The sequence below is a fragment of the Gouania willdenowi genome, chromosome 4 (assembly GCF_900634775.1).
Source record: "Gouania willdenowi chromosome 4, fGouWil2.1, whole genome shotgun sequence".
Taxonomy (NCBI): Eukaryota; Metazoa; Chordata; class Actinopteri; order Blenniiformes; family Gobiesocidae; genus Gouania; species Gouania willdenowi.
This window is the reverse complement of record NC_041047.1, coordinates 27,496,520-27,517,409: the sequence shown is the minus strand read 5'-3', so window position 1 is coordinate 27,517,409 and position 20,890 is coordinate 27,496,520. Positions and strand designations below refer to the sequence as shown.

At 40.0% G+C, this 20,890-nt stretch overlaps 1 protein-coding gene across 1 annotated transcript in view; it reads right to left on the bottom strand.

Annotated features, from left to right (window-relative positions):
- hcn2b (hyperpolarization activated cyclic nucleotide-gated potassium channel 2b) overlaps nt 1–20,890 on the bottom strand; it is a 57,668-nt gene that overhangs the window by 22,768 nt on the left and 14,010 nt on the right. Inside the window, exons 3-4 of the mRNA XM_028444031.1 lie at nt 18,873–19,034; nt 11,957–12,175 (exon numbers count right to left, since the gene is read on the bottom strand). Coding sequence (XP_028299832.1) covers nt 11,957–12,175; nt 18,873–19,034 — 381 coding nt within the window. The remainder of the gene's footprint in view (nt 1–11,956; nt 12,176–18,872; nt 19,035–20,890) is intronic.

The window sequence follows — 20,890 nt, the reverse complement described above, 5'->3', positions numbered from 1 at the left end:
ATAGATATGCTTAACCCTATAATAAAATATATCATTTCTCAGGTTGACTTTTTCAAGGCCTATTTTCTGGAACATAGAGTTTCAAAGCATTTGATTTCAACTAAATCTAAATCTAACAACGATACATGCTTTACATAAGCAATGAGACAATCACATATAAACAGTCTGCTCTATTTTTTTAAATAATAATAATAATAATAATCATAATAATGCATCAATTTTATATAGCGCTTTTTTTGGGACTCAAAGCCGCTTACTAAACGTAATACACATTAAACAACTCATACACATACAGATTTATTTGTGCCGGTGTCACATACTGAGTTTACCTCCGTACTGAGATTATAACCCTAACCTAATCCAATAAACAAATAAAACAAGTGTCCGTTCATTTTGAAATGACAGCTGTCACTCAGAGGGAGAGACGGATACGCTCCGTAACGGGCGATTGTTCCTGCTTCTATAACCCTGATTCGTAATTATTTTATTTAACATTTAGGTTGTTTGTGTTCACGTGTTATTATTGGACCATTTAATTAGCCAAAGGCGCTTTCAAAATATGTATTCCTTGACATTTTTGTCTCTCATACTACAACGCACGGTCTGTGTTCCAGGACCTGATGATTTACAAATGAAGCACTGCACATATACAGTACATACAGCAAATAACACATTAGACCACTCAATGATGAATAATAAATCAATCGATAATATTGTACGCAATCTGTATTGCTTTAAATCAGCAGTAAATATCATCTTTAACTAACTACAAAAACGGATCGTTTGATTTCTAAAAGTAAAACATCTAAGAGAAGACTAATGTTAGATATAAACTTTGAAGCACTACTCAAATAAAATGTGTGTATGTCTTTATCTCGTGTTACAGATTATGTTTTGTCTTACGTATCAGAAAGGGAAAAGGGACACTAGATAGGAAAAAATGGATAAAAATGCTGAGAAAAACTATATTCGGGGCTGGAGGGAGTTGACCCTGGTTCTGTTGGTTCAGACAAATGTCTTGGCTAGGGATCGACCGATATGGAATTTTTAGGGCTGATGTCGATACCAATCAGCCTTAGCCGATGACCGACAAGGACTGCCGATTTTCTTGAGCCGATATTTGAAGCCGATACTACTTTTGCTCCCTCAATTTACATCGTAAAAATTACACAATGATGACAACAAATGGTACAAGTCTCAATTTAAAAATAAGGAACATTTACTGAAATTAACAAAGGTGAGGTAGAACGACAACAAGTAAAACATATTTAACAAATAATAAAAACAGGTGATGTAGAACAAGAACATGTAAAATATAGTGAGTGAAACATCTCATGAAATATTGTGAAAAATAACTGTTCGTCCTTGTCCTGAAAACAGCTTTGACAAAAGTTGGCTTGACTGAAGATATATTTTATTAACAGAATTATTGAGTATAAATAATATAATTATAGTATTAAACACAAAAAAAAAACATGAATAATAGTCCATTCCAACACAACCCCAGAACATAAATTAGCAAAGGAAAATAACATGATGAGCATTAAGCAACAAACTGTTCAAGTTTCTGTTCTAAAATGCATCAACATTAACAGGAATAAATATTCAAACAAGTAGTAAACTGCTTCTCAAAGTTACAAACTTCTTCTCAGCGCAGCCATTAGTGAGAAGCAGTGAGAAAGAGAGAGAAACACACACACACACACACACACCAAACCCCCAGCCAGCTGCTCGTTAAATACAACAGCGACAACAACGTGGAACAACGTCAGCTAAGTTAAACAGTTAAAAGATGCTTTGAAAGTTTAAAACTTGTCGTTGGGGCTGAAGAGCTTCCTTCATGCTGTGCTAGTGGGGGGAGGGGCTCTGCACTCTGCAGCCTCTGTCTGCAGCAACAGGAGCAGCCTGTGGCAGCCGCTCTGTATATAAAGTGGATCGGCGAACACAGCAGCATGCATCGGCCGATGCCGATACACGTAAAACACACAAAAATTGGCCTTCACCAGTCCACAGCTGTGTTAGATGAGTGTCTTTTTTCCTAATGACTTGATAGTCTTGTTGATTAACATCTGTTCCTTTAAAATCTGTTGATTGATTGATTCCAGCAAAACAAAACCTCTAAATCGGTCTCTCTGAATGCTTCTCAGGTTTGAACACTAGAGTAACTTCACTCTATTCAAATAAATGCAATCTGATTGGCTAGAAAAGCTTATCGCTTCTATTTTCTTGAAGTAAAGCAAACATGGTTCATTCAGTATGTCACCATACTGCTATAAATGCAACATCTTCCAGGTGATATCAAACTCCTTTTCTTCATTGATGTTCTTCATTCACAAGGCTCTGATGAATCAGTTAATTCTCAACTGAGAATGTCATGAGGGAATTTAAGACAAATGACTGCACACGTAACAAATCAGTGCAACTTATTCAACCGTAACCTAAACAAGCACCACTCTATTTGTAATGCATCAATTCAATGCAATTCCTGTTAGTGACAATATAATTCTTGGTTGTTCATTCAAGCTGTGGGATGAGTTAGGAGGATCTTAATAAGTGTTTCTAGTCAGCATTTCTTCAGTGTTTGACAGCTTCAGTTCAAGTGGAATGACAGCTCTCTCTCTCTCTCTTGCTCTCATTTTCAAAGTATTGGCTCAAGAAACAGAGCTTTATTGACTTTCTCATTTTGTCACTACTGAGCAGATGAGTGACCATGTCACTCAGAGGCACAGGGGTTACATAGAGTTTTACAGCCACACATACAGTACAACTCTCTCAAAATATCAGTAACTGAGAAGCTGACAGCCTATACCAGGGATGGACAACTCTATCACAGCAGGGGGCCACAAACGTGACTGTATCAGATCTGAGGGCCACATGATCAACATTCATGTCAGCATTTGTAATAATGACTGATCAGAGCATTTATACAGGGGGGAAAAGGGTTTTGTCTTTTTTTGTCATTGTGGTTTTGATGTTTTGGGAAATTTTGTCATTTTGTGCATTTTTGTGATTTGTTTGTGTTCTTAGTGTAATTTGGTGTATTTTTTCTCTCGTTTTCTGCATTTTTGTTGTCGATTTATGCATTTTCATGGTCACTTTTTGTATTTTTGACATATTTTTCTGTCATTTTGTGTAATTTTGTTAACAGTTTGTGTGTCTTTGGAGCTAGTGTGTAAAGTGTTGTTGTTTTTTTTTGTGTTTTGTCTGCTCATATTCCTTCCAACTTCTTGAATCACAATTTTTGTGGATCTGCTTTAGGGGGCCACAAAAAATTAAATTGAGGGCCACATGTGGGCCGCCATTTGCCTATGTCTGGCCTATACACTCAGCCCCAGGTTTACCTTCCTTTAAAAACATGAAATGATGATCATTTGTTGCCTCTAAAATCACAGGAGTGAATGTGTTTCCTGTATTACACCATAGAGTCACCTGGGACTGCCTCTGTGAATCTCATCAGGGGTGGAAAAAAATGTGCCGGATAAGAAAATCAGGAGTGGTGTTTTTGTTTTGTTTTGTTAAACACGCTAGACCAGACATAGGTATCTGGTGGCGCGGGGGACACATTAGGCCCTCAGTCTAATTTTTTTCAGTTGGAATCAATGTGAAGCCTAACATAATACAAAAAGTACACAAAATTAAAAAAAAAAAAACACAAATGGACATAAAATGACAACAAAGACAGACACCACAACCACTTAAACAAACACAATGACAACAAAAACACAAATAAACAACAACACTTTATAGAATAGCTCCAAAGACACACAAACTGTCAAGAAAATGAGATAAAAATACAGAAAACAACAACAAAAATACAGAAAGTGAAGCCAAAAACACACAGATCGACAACAAAAATTGCAAATACACTAAATTACACTAAGTACACAAAAAAAAACCAGAGACACAGACAAAACCCTTTTCTCCCCCTGTGTTAATGCTCTGATCAGTCATTATTTTAAATGCTGACATGAATGTTGATCATGTGGCCCTCAGATCTGATACAATCACGAGTTTGTAGCCCCCGCTGTGATAGAGTGGCCCATCCCTGCAGTAGACTATTGATGCTCTGACTCAGACTACATCACATCATGTCTCTTTCATTTCAGCTAAACTATGGGTGCTTCGTCTCTCTTCTGCAGACTGTGACTAAACGAGTAGATAATACAGATCCTACTGCAGTGGTAGTTTTTCATAAAAGTAAAAAAAAAGAAAAGAGATTGAACGCAGAATTTATTCTATTCCCCCCAGCCTTTGGACTGAGATGGGATGGCAGTAGCAGAGTTTTTATGGGATGTAAAGCTGGTAGCTGTTGGCGTGTGAGTGTGATGCATGGCTGTCACAGTAAGCTGCATCAGAGGGAAAGGAGAAATTGAATTGGCCCCCTTAATAATGGGCCATGTCACTGAGTGTCATGGTTTAGGATGTGGCACGTCTTATATTTGTCCGTGTGTGTGTGTGTGTGTGTGTGTGTGTGTGTGTGTGTGTGTGTGTGTGTGTGTGTGTGTGTGTGTGTGTGTGTGTGTTCTTTGTTGTTCGACACTGTTGTGAAGACTTCAATCAGTTTCCATCATCACAAAGTATCAACTTATCTTTCTTATGAAGCAAGAAATAAGCGGGAAATGACCAGGGTTTCAAGGTTGTACTTACCAGGGCTCCATAAATGTTTAAGGGCCACTTACCACAGGGCCAAAAACACCATTATGATGAAGAAAAACAAGTAAAAACTAAACAAAATGCAATGCAGTATATCTGGTACACTAAAGACAGTTTAAACATATATTTAAAGGGGACATATGGTTTTAAATCCTTCCTTTTTACATATAATCATACAGTTGTGGTCTATATAAAGCAGAACTGCAATGCTTGGGTCTGAATTCCTCATTATTATAGCTCCACAGGCTCCTTTTCTACCCCTTTTCTGATGTGCTTCTGAGAACAACTCATTTTGGTGCGGTCTTTTGGCAAATCCTTCTTTATACTGGCGGAGGTTGCAGAAGCAGTCATTCTTGAAGTGCTGCGCGCACACAAAAATGACCTTACCCACAGATATGGGTACATTTCCATAAAAAATAAAACTCAACCAGGTACTTTGAAAAGGTTCTGATGCTGGGAGACGGTGTAATGAAGCGTGTGGGTTTCAACATCCAGCAACTGAACATTTTGACTTATCCTCTCGTAACTTCTGCATCCTGGAGCTTGGACTACAAAATAAAAGCGAGAAATAAAAATGGCGGATTGCTCGAAGTGTTGGACCTGGAGTTGATGTACTAATTTGGCAGTTCCGCTGCAAATACTGTGATGTAATAGTTCAAAAAATGTAATAGAGAACAGAAAAATCGAAACAGATTGAAAAATATGAGCAAAACAGAATATAAAGATATCTACGGAGCACCTGAAGAGACTTATTTGATTTTTACTGTACTTCTAAACATCACTCTAAATATACAACAAAATGCATTTAAGGGCTAAAAAAGTGGATTTAGCATGATATGTCCCCTTTAAAGAGTAACTAAACCTCTGCTTTCTCCTGACCTGCCACTAGGAGGAGAATTAAAAAAATGCCTTGATTATGGGCGGGGTTCCTGGAGCAGTTAAGACATGCCCAGTTCATACTATGAAATCTCCAATGAACATCTTTGCTATGCTAACTAGCTACTCATTAATCACTATACCTCTCTATTCACTCTTCTCTCAATCCAACCTACTCACCAGATTGTAGAGCCCACAGGTGCTAGTTTTTATAAAAGGGGCGGGGCTAACAGTGCTTGCTTGTGATGCAAGATGGTCCCAAAATGTCACATGATCTTGTTCTCAGCCAATAGCAAAAATCAATTGTAATAGCTGGGTTTCAACCCATAGAGGGTAGTCACTGACATTTTACAAGAAAATATGCCAAATGGAAATACTTTAACAAAAATGTTTAAAGTTGGACCAGGATCAATCAACAGCACTACTTAATACACAAATTATATATATAGCAGAAAAATGTGGGGTTGGGATTGAGTCAGTAATGTCCCAGTTATTCAGAGAGTTTCTAACATTCCTATGAGATGCACCTATGGCTGAGTGAATTGGACAACATCTGCTGAAGCTCCAGAGGTCACGGCTCCCTCCTCCCTCTATTTGGACCTGCTGCACATCGGCCCTTGAGTGGTAGGAAGCGATACGGGAGAAGAAACTGTAGAGCAGTTACATAATAGCGAATGCCCTCGGTACATGTGCAATGTCTGCTGGCAGATGGTGTGTTACCCAAACAGTCAAGGGCGAGTGGGCAGATGAAACAAATGAGGGCTGGAAGGACAGAGGTGGAAGGAGGGCTGCAGAGAGATACATGATGAGGGCACCAGTTAGCTCAGTGTGAAATAGGAGATGACAATGGAACAGTGAGGTGCAGCTGCTGCTCATACTGTTGGGCTAACTGTCTATGGAAATATCAACATCACCAACAACTCCACATCAACCCCATACACTGACAAAATGCACGTTTTCCCTTAACAAAGAATTATCAACAGCATGTCTGTTATTTAAAGTACATTTACATTACACTGGCAGGAGAAATAACATGGCCATATGTACCACACCCTTCTTCTGGCCTGGGACATATACACACTGTAGATTTATTTCAGAAAACAAAAGTGGGGAGTCAATACAGATTGTGTTTTTAAATGGTAAATGGACTTGATTTATATAGTGCTTTATAACCACTGAGGTAGTCCCAAAGCACTTCACAATGTCAGCAAATTCATCCATCCACACTCACATTCACACACCAATGGGAATAAGCTGCCATGCAAGGTGCGCTAATCAACCATCGGGAGCAAGATACCCCCAATTTCCACTGGATGCGGGTCCGCTGCGTTACGTCTCCGCCATGCCACCAGGGCTGATAGGTTTCACTTTAGTCTATGTGTTAATTTCCAGCGGGTCCGGTGCCCAGGACTTCTATTTGAGATCATATTTGATCATATTATCTCTTCTCTGTTGGCTGTAGCTAAAAAAATTTGGCTAGGACAATAACAACAAAAGGTCAACTTTATATTTTAATACTTTAAAACTTGTAACAGACAAAAGAGCTGTGAAACTAAATAATGTAATATATACTGTACATATATGTCTCCCTGTCACCCCTTTATTGTTATTTATTTATCTTTATTAATTCATGTTTCCTCTTCTTTCTCTCTTTTTTCTCTATCTTTTTTTTCTAATTATAAATGTGATATATATATATATTGCTGCACTTTATTATTGTATATGTAATTGTTTTAAAAAAAAGTTTATAACACTTCCCTTAACTGCATTCTTGCGTGATTATGTAAATATCGCGAGAACTCCTCTGTCTCGTGACATCAACCGGACTCAAAACACAACCGGTGGGGATTGCCGGATCGGAGCTGTGGCGCATCGGAGACGTATCCAGTGGAAACCCCGGGTTAGGTTTCAGTGTCTTGCCCAAGGACACTTCAACAGGTAAACACTGGGATCGAATCCCCAACCTCTGGATTAGAAGACGATCCCTTTACCACCTGAGCCATGGTCGCAAAAAACCTTTGGAGGTTAGAGTGTAGCAACCCTGCACATTGTCTGCGTGCAGATTCCCTTGTGTAAGACATTAACCCTGTCACTGTGTGTGAATGTGCATGTGAAGGGGTGATTGTGTACTTCAGGACCACACGCCGCACACAGAGCAGGTTCTGTAGGACCTGACAGGACCAAAAGTCCAGGAAACTCCGCTGCACCCCTTTTCATTCCCCAGGTCATGGACCAGGACGCCACACACAGAGAATACAGGACTGTTTAGGTTTTCTTTTAGCTGGTATCCCACACTAGTCATGTGACTTTATGCATTACTTCTATTGGCCAGCGAGCTATTCCAAAACCTCAATCCATCCCAAGTAGGCAGGATAATAACATTTACGTCTGGGATCACACAGGACCAGTTCTGAAATATCTTCCACTGGGACCAATACATTTTGTCTGCAAACCCAATGATTAGTGCATATCATGATATGCAGATGAGGATTTTTTCTAAATTGACATTTTATGTTTCTTTTCCAAACATGAATGTTCTCACAGTGTTGAGCCGACACTATTGAACCCATTGTTATAATAGAATATTTTAGGAACTAAGGCATGGAATCATTGGGGACTTCTCCAACACGCCTTTATCAAAAATGACACCAAAAAGGGTAACACTTTACTTGAAGTACATTAGGCTGACATTAGGCAGTCATTATTATGACATGACACCTGTCATTAGCATGAATAGGATGTCATTAAGTGTTGTTCGTTACACTAACCCCTAACCCTACCTTACCAAATCCAAAAAATGCCAACATAGCTCCAAAGGTGTCATAATTTAGCGAACGACACTTAAAACTAGGGTAGGCAAAAAAAAAAAAACTAGGGTAGGCAATTTTCTCCAGATGTATTCATATCCTGACAGAAATTAAGATCTTATGTGCTCTGAAAAAGGAATGAAGAAAATATGTCAACGGTAGCAGCTGTAAATCTCTAATAACTTCGATCAATGGAAAAAAACAATCCGTTTTTCTAAACCAATCACGTCACCCTGCTCGTTCTCGATCCCTCGCATGCACGAGCTCACGCTGAAAGTGCGTCACCGCTGACAGAGTTAAAACAGAGTTTTTGGTCACGTTTTTTAACATATATAATGGTAAAGTTTATTGTTTACTTACTGCTGAATGAGACATGAGACAACGAAGTTTTTACACAATACAAGCCATGAGCTGAGGTCTGCTTCTGGAGCAGCTGTGGGCATGCATGTGAGTGAGACGGAGCACAGAGGGGAGGGGCGAGGGGGGTAAAGGCGGAGCCGTCGGGGAGGCTACATTCAAAATCATGCTAGCTTTTGAAAATCGCCTACCCTACCTTTAAAGACAGCTTAATGACACCTTATTCATGCTAATGACAGATGATGACAGGGTAATGTCAGCCTTATGTATACAACTTGTGTTACCCAAAAAAGTGTAAAATGTAAATATTTGTTTAATTTTAAAGCTGTATGCTGCTCCTAATGTGGAGTCCCAATTATAATAACAGAGGAACACATGACGTTGAAAAGTCTTTGTCAGTAACATGATCCATTTCTCTTACCTCACTGTTTCTTATTCTGTTTGGAGTCCTCTCCATAAAATTGCTAGACACACCAAACCTCACACGATGAATCAATTGTGATCAAGCCAATAAATCAGCAGCCGCCTTCGTCTCGTTCAGCAAACAGCAACGGTCCTTATTGCTACCTTGGACGCTGACGTCTGTGCCGAAGCCATTATGACAATTCTGTCTCAACACACAGCGCAACCTCAACTGTTTACTCTGCGTTGTGTCAACACAGATCCGAGCTGTCTCTAGCATTTAGATTATCTTAAACAAAGAGTCTGTTTTGTCAGGCCAGTTTAAACGTTAGCACTGTCCAACCAGCTCTTATCAGACTATTTGTGTAGCAGCGCAGGGAGTGAGATCAGTAGGTAATAATGAAGACACATCAAGACACTGGCACAGTAATTGGTCCAGCATTTCAGTGTGCTCTGATGGAGCACAGCCATGTATGTGAAACAAAGCAGGGCCCAGCATGAAACCCTCGGATCACTTTTCTTTGCTTTTTCCCTCTCTGTGTGAGACGGACTCAAAATCAAACTCCTGGAAACCAATTACTGAAGAACTATATGGAAACAATTTCCAGGTTTTTCCACACAATTTGACAAAAATGGTAATTGGTTGTAGAAGTTATTGAAGAGCTGTCGAGAGAAAAACATAAAGAGATCTGACACGGTACTGTAAAACAGTTGTTCTCAACCTTTTCAGCCTACGACCCTCAAAATAAAGGTGCCCAACACCGGGGACCCCCACTGTACCTAAAGGTGGTTGAACACAGACATGAACATTGAAGAACAGTTATGTGGACACAGGGCTATTTATAAGGGGGGATAAAGGGGAGAGCTTTTTGGGGCCCATCAAAATGATGGTCCATAGTTCTATGAATCTGTTACAAACACATGTATTTACTTATCTGAATAATATCCACTGTTGTCCAGGAGGTTTAGTATTATTTGGGATATACGGTAGTATATAGTTATCTTAAAGATGTAAATCCTTCTTTTAATCAGAACTAAAATGGGTTGAACTGGCAAATAATGAATGGTGAGTGTGGTGAATTTGGCAAAAAATATGCATGAAATATGGTGAAAAGAGGTTAAAAGTGACAACAGTGGGTCAACATATGTGAAATTAGGTGGGGCAGGTGGTGGAAAGGGTTTATAAGTGCTGAAAATGTCTTGAAAGTGTAAAAAATGTGCAGAAAAAGCATTGAAGTTTGATGGAGAAGCGGCAGAAATTAGCGTAATGTGGCAAAAAAGCATTAAAAGGAGCAAAAATATGCCAAGAAAAAGTGATGAAATCGGGTTAAAATACAAGTTTGGTGTAGTTGACCATAAAATAATAAAATGAAATAAGCAAAATGGGCTCAAATTGTTTAGAAAATATTCTGTTACATGAAAGCATCTGGCGACCCTCTCAGAGACCCCAAAATGGGTCCTGACCCCAAGGTTGAGAACTCCTGCTGTAAAAGTAAAAGTAAAATTGATGAATCTGACACCTTAGTGATCGACAAGTGAGTATGCGATGGAACAGCGTTTCATTACTGTAGAAAACTGCAGTTCAAAATCAAATATAATGCAAAAAAACACAAAAAAAAAACGTCACCACTGATTTTTTTTAGAAAATGGTGGGTGACTCTCCAACATGAAAGAATAGCAAGCTACCAGACAGGACATGAGGAAACGTTGTTAAATGGCCGGAGGCTTCAGCTAAACAACAAGTCTTAGTCAATCACTCGCAGGTTTTCTTTGTGTGAAGGTGAAAAAAATAGGCAGGACAAGGACCCAAAGAGAATTCTACATCATTAAGGATCTAAAGACACCAAACACAGATGTCTGTAACTTATTAAAGATGGAGCTCAGTCCCCTTCCTCGCCTGAGGACACCAGAATCTTTGATCAGCGCTTAGAGAAGACGGACGGCTGAGGCCGAGCAAGCTGCAGCCATTATTATCACTAATGAAGCATGCTATGTGTCGGAATCAGATGAAATGTGTCACTCGTTGTTTACGGATGGCAGACTTAAGCAAAATGACACACAATGTACATTAAATCTGTGAAAAATGATTGCCAAGTTATTAAAGTCATTCTTTTGTTTTCTGCTAATTTAAAGAAGAACTAAGCTGATAACCATTCATGTGGCATAGAAACACTGATGCCATGTTAAAGAGGAATGGAATAGAAAAGATATTTACAGTATGTTTCTTATGCCAACACAACATGGGACCACAGAGTACAACATTGCATTGTTTCTAGAAAAACAGTTTGCTTCATCCATGAATATAAGCAAATTTGTCTGCATTACCAAAGTGGTGCATATATAAAACTTTTTGTCTATTTCACAAACATTTCCAGCTCAAGCAGTCAAAATCCTACATATACCAGGGCCAAAACATCACTATTTATGTTTTTAAATCTATAATAAACCTGTTTTATACTATTTATGAAGTTGTTAAGAGAGATCTGTCCACCAGCAGTTACCCTGAAGCCTTTGTAAACTTCACGAGAACTTTCTACATGTTTACGAGATGTAGAGAACAAAGGGCAGACAACATGCTTACTATAGAGATTAATGTAAGGTCTGACAGTTTAAGTTTAAAGGCGTCTGTGTTCTTCAGAAATTGTAATCTCATTACTTAAAAGCTAATTCCTGTGAAATAGTTAGAATAAAACAGTTCACTGAAGTGCTTTCATAGAACTTTAATAAGCTTTCATCACTCCTGTGCACATTTTCAGTAAAACATTGCTTCTTTGAGATTTTATACATTTCTAAAACAGCTGAACCAATGTTGTGTATTGTAATTCTCTTACTTGAGCTGCGCTAATAAATCCAAGTCTTACCTTTTCTTGGTACTGCCGTCTAGACGAGTCAAGTGATTGGATCAGAGCAGTTGCGTGACCGATGAACATGGCGTAGCAGGTGGCTCCTACGATCATACTGAGCATGGTGAGCCAGATGTCCGACATGCTCTCAGGTGCTTGCCTTCCATATCCAATGCACAGCATGTGGCTCATGGCTTTAAAGAGGGCGAAGGAGTAGAGCTCGCCCCATGAATCATTCTGTAGGAGGAAACGACAGGTTGAGAACAAAGGAAGCACAAAGAAAGGGTTTGAAGAGATGAGACAATGGAAGAAAAACGATACGAATGGAAGGAATGAAAGGGAAAGTGAAAAACTGGGTTGGTTTTAAGTATTCCTCTTCATGTTTTTGGTTTCATACTACAATTGTTTTGACCTTCTGACCACAGGCTGCCATCTCTGCCAAAGATAGACTGTTAGGGTTTGATACAGGAAAAATCCATATGAGTGACAGAAATGGTGAAGTAGAGAGGGAATGAAAGAAGTGAAGGTCTGAAGAGTAAAGATATGGTTGCTGACGTCTGCGTCCCTGTGTCTGGTAGAAGGTTCAGGTTTCGTCTAATCATTATCAGTGAGCAGCTTTGTCTCGTCTCAACCCAATAGGAGGAGATTAGGTAAAAGTTATACTAATAATAAGCAGCCTGTTCACATCCTGCACCTGTGTGCGTGTGTGTGTGTGTGTGTGTGTGTGTGTTTCTGAAGACAATCGGCATGATTTGTGATTGTAATTGAATGGAATTAAGGGCGTACAAAACGGCTCTCATGCAGTACAATAGTACAAAGATCAGTGGTGGCGTAACGGTTAAAGAAGCAGGCTTATATTTGGAGGATCACCGTTCAAATCCAACCTGAGTCATTACTGTGAGATGTTCAGAAAGTCCCTTGACCCTTACCCCCAATTTCCACCGAATGCGTGGCTGATGCATATATGCTGTGGAACAGCAACGGAGCTGACAGGTTTCCATTAAAGGTCCCAAATCATGTTGTTTCTCACCCATCTCCATTTGTTCTAAGAACCCCAAAAACATAGGTTTATTTTCCCAAACTCGCCTGTTTTCCAGAGTTTTAGCCTCTGAAAATTCACTTTCTGAGCAACTCTACACAAACAGGCTGATTTGTAGCCTACTTGCATATTCATGAGTGGGCGTGTCTATAGACGGGACACTGACTTCCTCCTCCCCGCACGGTGACGTAGGGCCAGAGGACAGCCCGCCCACCTCCCACCCACTCCGTAGCCGAGCTCATGCTGCTTTATAAACATGAGATAGAGCGTGGGGGCGGGGCGTTCACCGGTACATACATAGACTGTAGAAAATACAGACATAGCACTGCGCGAAGGACGCTGAAATGCTCACCTATGTGGGCATGTCTGTTTACATGTCAATCACGGCAGAGAGCTTCCTGGAGGCGTGGCTTCTCCAGCTCTGTGCCGTCACCAAAGTGTTAACGCGTCATCAAAATGGAGCGAGGTGTTTGGGCTCGCCCTGTAGTAAGAAAGGAGGAAATCACCCTCTAACTAACGATTGAGGGAATCAATGAAAAAACACTTTGGGTTCTATGAAGTTCTATGAAGCCTAAATAGAACTTTTATGATGTTTAAAGCACAAAAAAGTTAATTTAGCGTAACATGGGCCCTTTAAAGTCAATGTGCCAATTTCCACCGCATGCGTATCTGTTGTCAGCTGTGTTGCATAAATTCGGCAAAGATAAGCCCGTGAGGGAAAGGAAGTAGTGCACAGACACAGAATATAATATCCAGTTTATATTCAAAATATAGGCGGATCGTATTTCCATCAATTTTTCTGACCCACTGGCTCCTTTTCAGGGTTGCGAGGGTCTGCTGGTGCCTATATCCAGCTTTCTTCATACACTAGGCAGAGCTACACTCTGGACAGGGGAGCAGTGGATCATATTAAAGATATAAATATTTACTTTACCTATGGTAACAATAATCTCCACAAAAGCAGAAGATCTACAGGATAGGACCACGGCAATTTCTTTCTGCTCCTCTCAAAGTACACAATTCAAGATTCAAGATTCAAAGGGTTTATAATCATAATGTGTGCACAGTAGGACATGTTTCCCTGTACAGTGAAATTCTTACTTTGCAGTTCATATTAGATGGAACAAAGATTAAAAACAAAGAAAAAGAAAGTGTAACAATAATCATTATAATAATTTAAAAAGTAATTAAGATAGAAGATAGAAAAGATAGAAAAATAAAGTAATTGTGCAGTGAGAGATTGAATGGAGCTGGTGAAGCATGTTCAGTTCTGTTAGCTGTTGATGAGTCAATGAACAATTAACTGTTTGGCTTTGTGGTTCTCTTTGTATTGACTACAACATGCTATATTGCGCTATTACATGTGAATTAAGGCGGGCATACACTGTGCGATATTTTACACGATCTGACTGCTCAAACTGTACGTCCATACAGAACACGTCAGGGTCTTGTTTACGGAAATGCAACGTACAAATTAGAAAAAGAAGAACTCTGAAACATCGCCATTGAAACAGAAGAAGAAGAACCCGGAAGTGAAGAGACACTCGCAAATCTCAGCAAAAAGAGCTTTAAAAAAGAAAAGACAGCAATGTGATGGACCAGGAGCTGGCTGGACAGACGTGTGCAGTACGGTCCGTCAATTTTACAGCGGTCCTACAGTGTTCGCGCATGCGCAGTGAGAGAGTTTGAGGTAAATTTGTCCGTGGCACTGCTTCAACTGTGTGATACCCTCACGAAGAACGACCAGAATTTCAAACATGTTGGATTTCCTTACGATCATACGATTGCTGATCGGGAGCTGGTCGTGGGGTGTTAATTGCTTCTCGTGACTCCATGTATACTACACGATGCACGACACACGATTTAGCAGAGACTCGGCCCGATCCCAAAAATTGACGCACAAGTAAAAGATTGGCCCAAAATGGACCAAGGCGGTGGGGATTAACGGTCTGCGGATTACGCAGTAGTTATGCAGCAAATACTCATCCAGTGAAAATCCGATGTAACTATGTGTGTGTGTGTGTGTGTGTGTGTGTGTGTGTTGCATGAGTGTACAATGAAAAAGATCACTGTGCTTTAGGAAAGCATTTATTAAAGGGCTACATTTCATGATGGTACCGTAGATGTTGTAATTCACACACTCCATGTCAAAAAACATTTTATTCTTCCGACCACACACACACACACACACACACACACACACACACACACACACACACACACACACACACACACACACACACACACACACAGAGACCATGTGAGTCCAGCCAATGTGTGTTTTCTATTGAGCTGAGACGGTGCACAGCTGTCGCTTACTATTGAAAAGGACTATCATCATTGTAACACAATCAACTAATACTAGAGATACCACCCTATGCGCATGCTGGCAGGAGAGGAAGGACAGAAATTAAATTAAAGCTTGTGTTCATTTTATTCACTGAGCCATGTATACAAGAGCTAATTGTACATAATGCATTTAGGCTGGTAGACAAATGGGATAGAAAACATCTATGATGCACTATGGCATACATAAAGAAGAGGTGATGTTTATTCCCATCTCTGGATGTCCAGCCTGTGTGTTCTTTTTACTCAGCAATGCTTTCCTGTACAGTAGGTACAGTATTAAAGCTCTGAGTGCACGGATGATGCAAAGTAGAAAGTGGGTGGAGTCCAGTGAATGTCCGGTGTCGGCAGGCTGCCAGAAGTGAGGTGTGATGAGGATCATTTAATACTGTGTCTCTCATTCAAAAAAGAGAACCTGACCTTCATTACCAAGAGAACGCAAGCTGCAAAGCCCACCAGGTTGGCACTAAGACCTTGGAGAAGATAACGCAGTCATGCTGAGGCTCCAGAGTGGAAAAGGTTTTGCTCAATGATTAATGAATGAAACAAAGATAAACTAGCAGCAGGGTGAAAGTTGGGAAGTGATGGTAAACACTGAGAACCATAACATGATCTTATGCTACGGAGATGATGGAATATTGGCAGCTAAAATGTAAATATGTAATTTGTTAGTAGGGAGAGGAAATATCGTTAATATCTCCTTTTGTAAACTCAGAGGTAGAACAAAGGGAGAAACCACTGTATCTCTGACTCGCCAACAGACCCTTAACCATAACCTCAAGAGACCATGTTCATCAGCCCAAACCAGAGCCGTTTAGAGAGAGAGTTGCGACATCTCTGTTCACACCAATGAGATTGTTTTTTTTACAGCAATGGCGCTTCATGGAGCCTCACAATAGTTCCCAGAAGCGAGCAAATGACTTTTGCAGCGCAATGGATCTAGAGCGGAGTAGACACTTTGCAATGCACTTTTGAATGGTAAGGTTAGGTTAGATTAGATTAACGTTAAATAATCACATTGGATATAATTATTATTATTATTTTTATTATTATTATCAGCGTATCTAAACCCATTAACGTGTGCATTAAAGCATGTTAGTGGACTATTATTATTATTAACATATATTGTATATACACATACAGTACATATGCCGGTGTACTGCATAAATATTGTAAATCAATGCAGTTATTGACGACAAATTACCAAAAATCCCAGTTGTCACTCGGAATCAATAGATTTGAATTGCCCACCAATGACTTCCGGGAACTATTTGAGTCTACATCAGGGGTGGCCAATCCTGGTCCTCAAGAGCCACTATCCAGCATGTTTTAGATGTTTCCTTCTTCCAACACACCTGATTCAAATGATTAACTCATCATCAAGCTCTGCAGAAGCCTGATAATGATCCTGGTCATTTCAATCTAAAACATGCTGGATAGTGGCTCTTGAGGACCAGGATTGGCCACCCCTGGTCTACATGAACCACGTGATGGTCAAGCATTTCAAACTTCCGTTGTCCTAACTCTCTCTCTAAACGGCTCTGGCCCAAACTATTAATTCGCATAATCCATTACCGCAATGTTCTGCAATGAATCATAACATAGCCTAACCACTAGAGCGGGCTCTAGTGTATGGGCTCGTCTGTAAACCGTCGCATTTACAGACCTTGGAGTCGCCGTTAGTTTACCAATAAATGGGAAGAGATTCGTCACCTTTATGATAAGTGTTGACTCGGCCACTGGCAGTGAGGCCCAAGGCGAAGGCAGGCTGACTTGATAATGCTGTATCATGTTTTTCTGCAGTCTGTGCTGCAGTCTGTATTGAGCAGGATTACTATTGCAACAACACATCATCAGTAGGGTAAAACTGACCTGTCTCACGACGGCCCTTCTCTCTGTTTTATGTTTCAGGTGTCGTTAAGCTGGAGTTGACAGTTCCTGATCAATGGTTCACGGCTCAACTAGTCTGGGACACTCTGATGTTCTATCTTTCCATCTTGTCCTGTTCCCCCGGTCCACTAACCCCAACCAGTCGCAGCAGATGGCTGCCACCTCTGAACCTGGTTCTGCTGGGGATTTTGTCTTTAAAGTTGAACCCTCCTATTATCCTTGGGTTCAATTTGACCCCATTCAATGTTTATCAATCAAAAAAGAATAGAAACTTCTTTTTTTGCTTCATATTTCATGATTTTTCCGAATTTGAGCATAACATTTTCTTATGATATTTTTTCAAAGTGCTGCCCAAAGTAGAAAAGATTTGAAAGAAAGATTTTCAAGACACAATAACTAAAACTGAATGTTTGCCCTGATTTTGGCGCTGCAGGAAAGATCATTTCATCACCACAACCAATAGGGTTCTCGTGGTCATTAACGTTGTCAGTAAATTTGAGAAGATTTAAATTAAACTATTCAAGATAAATTAAATCTAAGTTTGACCTGATGGTGATGCTAGAGAACGGATCAAGGTTTCATCATCAAGGGGTTATTTATGTATTCAGCAAATAAACAAAGTGCCTGACACAAAAATTTGGTTAACAATTTTCTGGACGCAAATATCGTTGGAGTCTGATTGACCCCAAGGGTCAAATGTGTTAGTAATATTTGAGGATAATAGGAGGGTTAAATATGTCCAATGCAGCATTTACATTTTAAAAAAAGTGACAATTGTCTGTGTTGAGTGACAGGTGAAGTAGAAGTAAAGTTTACATTGCTTACAGTGTCAAGAGTCTGTGTCTGTGGCCCGTCAGTCAGTCATCATTTTCCAATGTCATACCTCCAATGCAGACTGACAGCTTTGACTGGATAGAAGCTCTTGAAATTTAAAAAACTATAAGATGGGACAAGCAATAAAGTTTTCCCACTATATATGCATGGTGTGCATGTTCAGTTCTGTGATGTCAGATTTGTTAATGACAGGTAGGCATTAGCTTTGTTCCAACATCAAACAAAGTGGCATGTATTGGATGGTTCAGTTCTGTTTAAAACCAACCTACACACATGGGAGTTTATTAAGTGTTCATCTGGTTTCATTGCTACCGCTGGTGAAGTTTAATTTGAAAAAAAAAAAAAAAGACAGGGAATCTACACAGAAAATGATGCTTTCTTAATTATCTGGTTAGACAATTATTCTTTGTGCAATGTTGCACCACCCGTTCCCCAAAGAGGCTTTGTTCTTTTATGCCAGCCTTCATTTTGGGGGAAATCTCTTGTTATGGTCTATCTTTTAGCAGATGGCTGGGAGCTGCATGACAACTGAGAGGAAGGAAGGACATCTGAAAACAGTAACACATCCACAAAGCGTGTTGCTTTAAATTAAAACACTCGTTTTGTTTCCCTTTACTTTGTGATTGTGGCGAGTCTCATGAGTTTTAACTGTTTTAATTAAGGCCAGGGCGGCATCTGACAAATCTTCCAAACTAAGCTATAAATAAAGGCAGCTCTCCCATCTGAGTAAAAAATGCCACATAACTGTGTGTCACTGGATGAGTTTAGTTTGTGTTTTGCTGATAAAGAATTTAGTTGCATAAACAGACAGAGTCTAATACATACCACCATTTTGTTGAGAGACACCCAGCAGTCAGACGGAAAATCCTGAAGCATGGGAACGAGAAACTGAAGGCAGCCATCCCAGTGGCACAGGAGCAGCATCATACCAATGAGGTTGAATATTCGCACCACGGCACTGGCCAGGTCATAGGTCATGTGGAAGATCTGTCAGTAGATGGAAAAAATAGAGACACACAAGATAAGACGAAGAAGCAAAAGGGGGAGAATTTCAGAAAAGTGTTTTTTGTAAATGGAAGGAAACCTGACTCGATCATCAATCAATTAAACTTTATCTATATAGCACCTTTCAGTAACACTTTACTTAGGTTGAAATTACGCTGTCATTATTATGACATGACACCTATTATGACAAACCCCATTATCCCTCCACCTAACCCAGAAAATGCCAACACAGCTCCAAAGGTGTCATCATTTAGCGAAAGGTCTCATAGGGTTTTTTTCTTGCTCTTTAGGAAGGTTGTCACTTTTTCTCTGCTCCCTTCCTCCCTTATCTGCTCTTGCTGCTGCTTGTTTTGTCTTGTGCCTCGTGAATCTAATAGGAGCCTCTCTCTTCATCTCTATCCACAAACCAAAATTATGGAATTGATCAGCTGGTCTCTTAATGTAATAAACCAAATTTTTTTTTCGACAAAAAGAACGGGCAGAGGTGAGCCTGCCTGTCCGGACGGAAGGTTTGCTGCCGGACACACGATGGACTCTTGGGATAAGTGAATGGTCATGTGTTTGTCCTTTCTTTTCGTTGAGGACGTGTAAGACGTCTACATGATTTGAATTATGGTAGCAGGTATGCTGCTGATTGGAGCTGGCAGCTTTCTGACCTGCCACAAAGTCAGGATTACTTTGGCAGCTGTTTTGGGAAGGCTGACAGTCATCTCTGATGGATGGGGCAGAGCTCTTAAAAGTTAGACTCATGCAATAAACAAACTCAAAAGTAAGCAGGAAGCTACTTTGGAATGTTTACGCGGAATTGAAACCAACTTGGATAAGTTAAATGCTCGGCTTTCGAGTTAGGCCACCTTATTGGATTTACTGCTGGAGACCGGGAGTCAAGGCAAGTGGAATTATGCTTAGCCTGACCAAAAACAAATCCTTCATCATCATTGGCTCATCTCACAAGCCAGCTGTTCACGGCTGGTCCATCTAGTCACCAGGATGTTTGTGTAGAAAGCATGATCCGTCCCCTTCCTCCTCCTCCTCCTCCTACTCCTCCTCTTCCCCCACCGCCACCTGGAATTTTGTTTCTGAATCAGATCTACCCAAGGTTGTCACACGTCATCTGCGACAGGGACTGAACAGAATGAAGCGAACGATCATGTTTCAACGCCTTCTTTGGCCCTCCGTCCCCCCTCCTTCCCCCGTAGGCAGTTGGAGGGCCGAATGAGGTGCCTACAAAAGGATGCACGCACGCGGCCCCCAGCGGCTGGCTGCAATCTTTATCTCCACCCCAAACCCTAAACTCTAGAAATTTTAAAAACCATAAAGCACTACATAAAAGCCAGACTGAATCAATCGGTTTTTAGCTTGCGTTTAAAAATAGTGATACTCTCGGCTCCTCTGGGATACCCCGGTAGGCTGTTCCACTGTCTTGGAGCATATAAAAAACTGAAGGAGTTGTCTCCAAACTTTTTAGTCTTGCTCTTTGGAACAGTTAAATGAGTAGTACCAGAGGATCTGCGATAGCTTTCTGTTAGCATCTCTTATCATAACGAGTCCTAAATCAGCTGTAAAATACACTAAAAACAAATATGAATCATCTAATCTATTGGTTATCATCCTAATCAATGAAATGATAGGTTTTAATATTCATGGTGTGGGCTTCTGAGCCTTTTTATTCTCAGTATAAATATATATATATATATATATGATATGAAACATATTTTAAGAATTTTTGACTACATATGTGTAGAACTGTACATAGAACTGTAAAATTCTTCACCAGTTTTGCATTAAATTATAACTTATATGGAATTTTCATGGCAATTACAATTAGAGAGTCAATT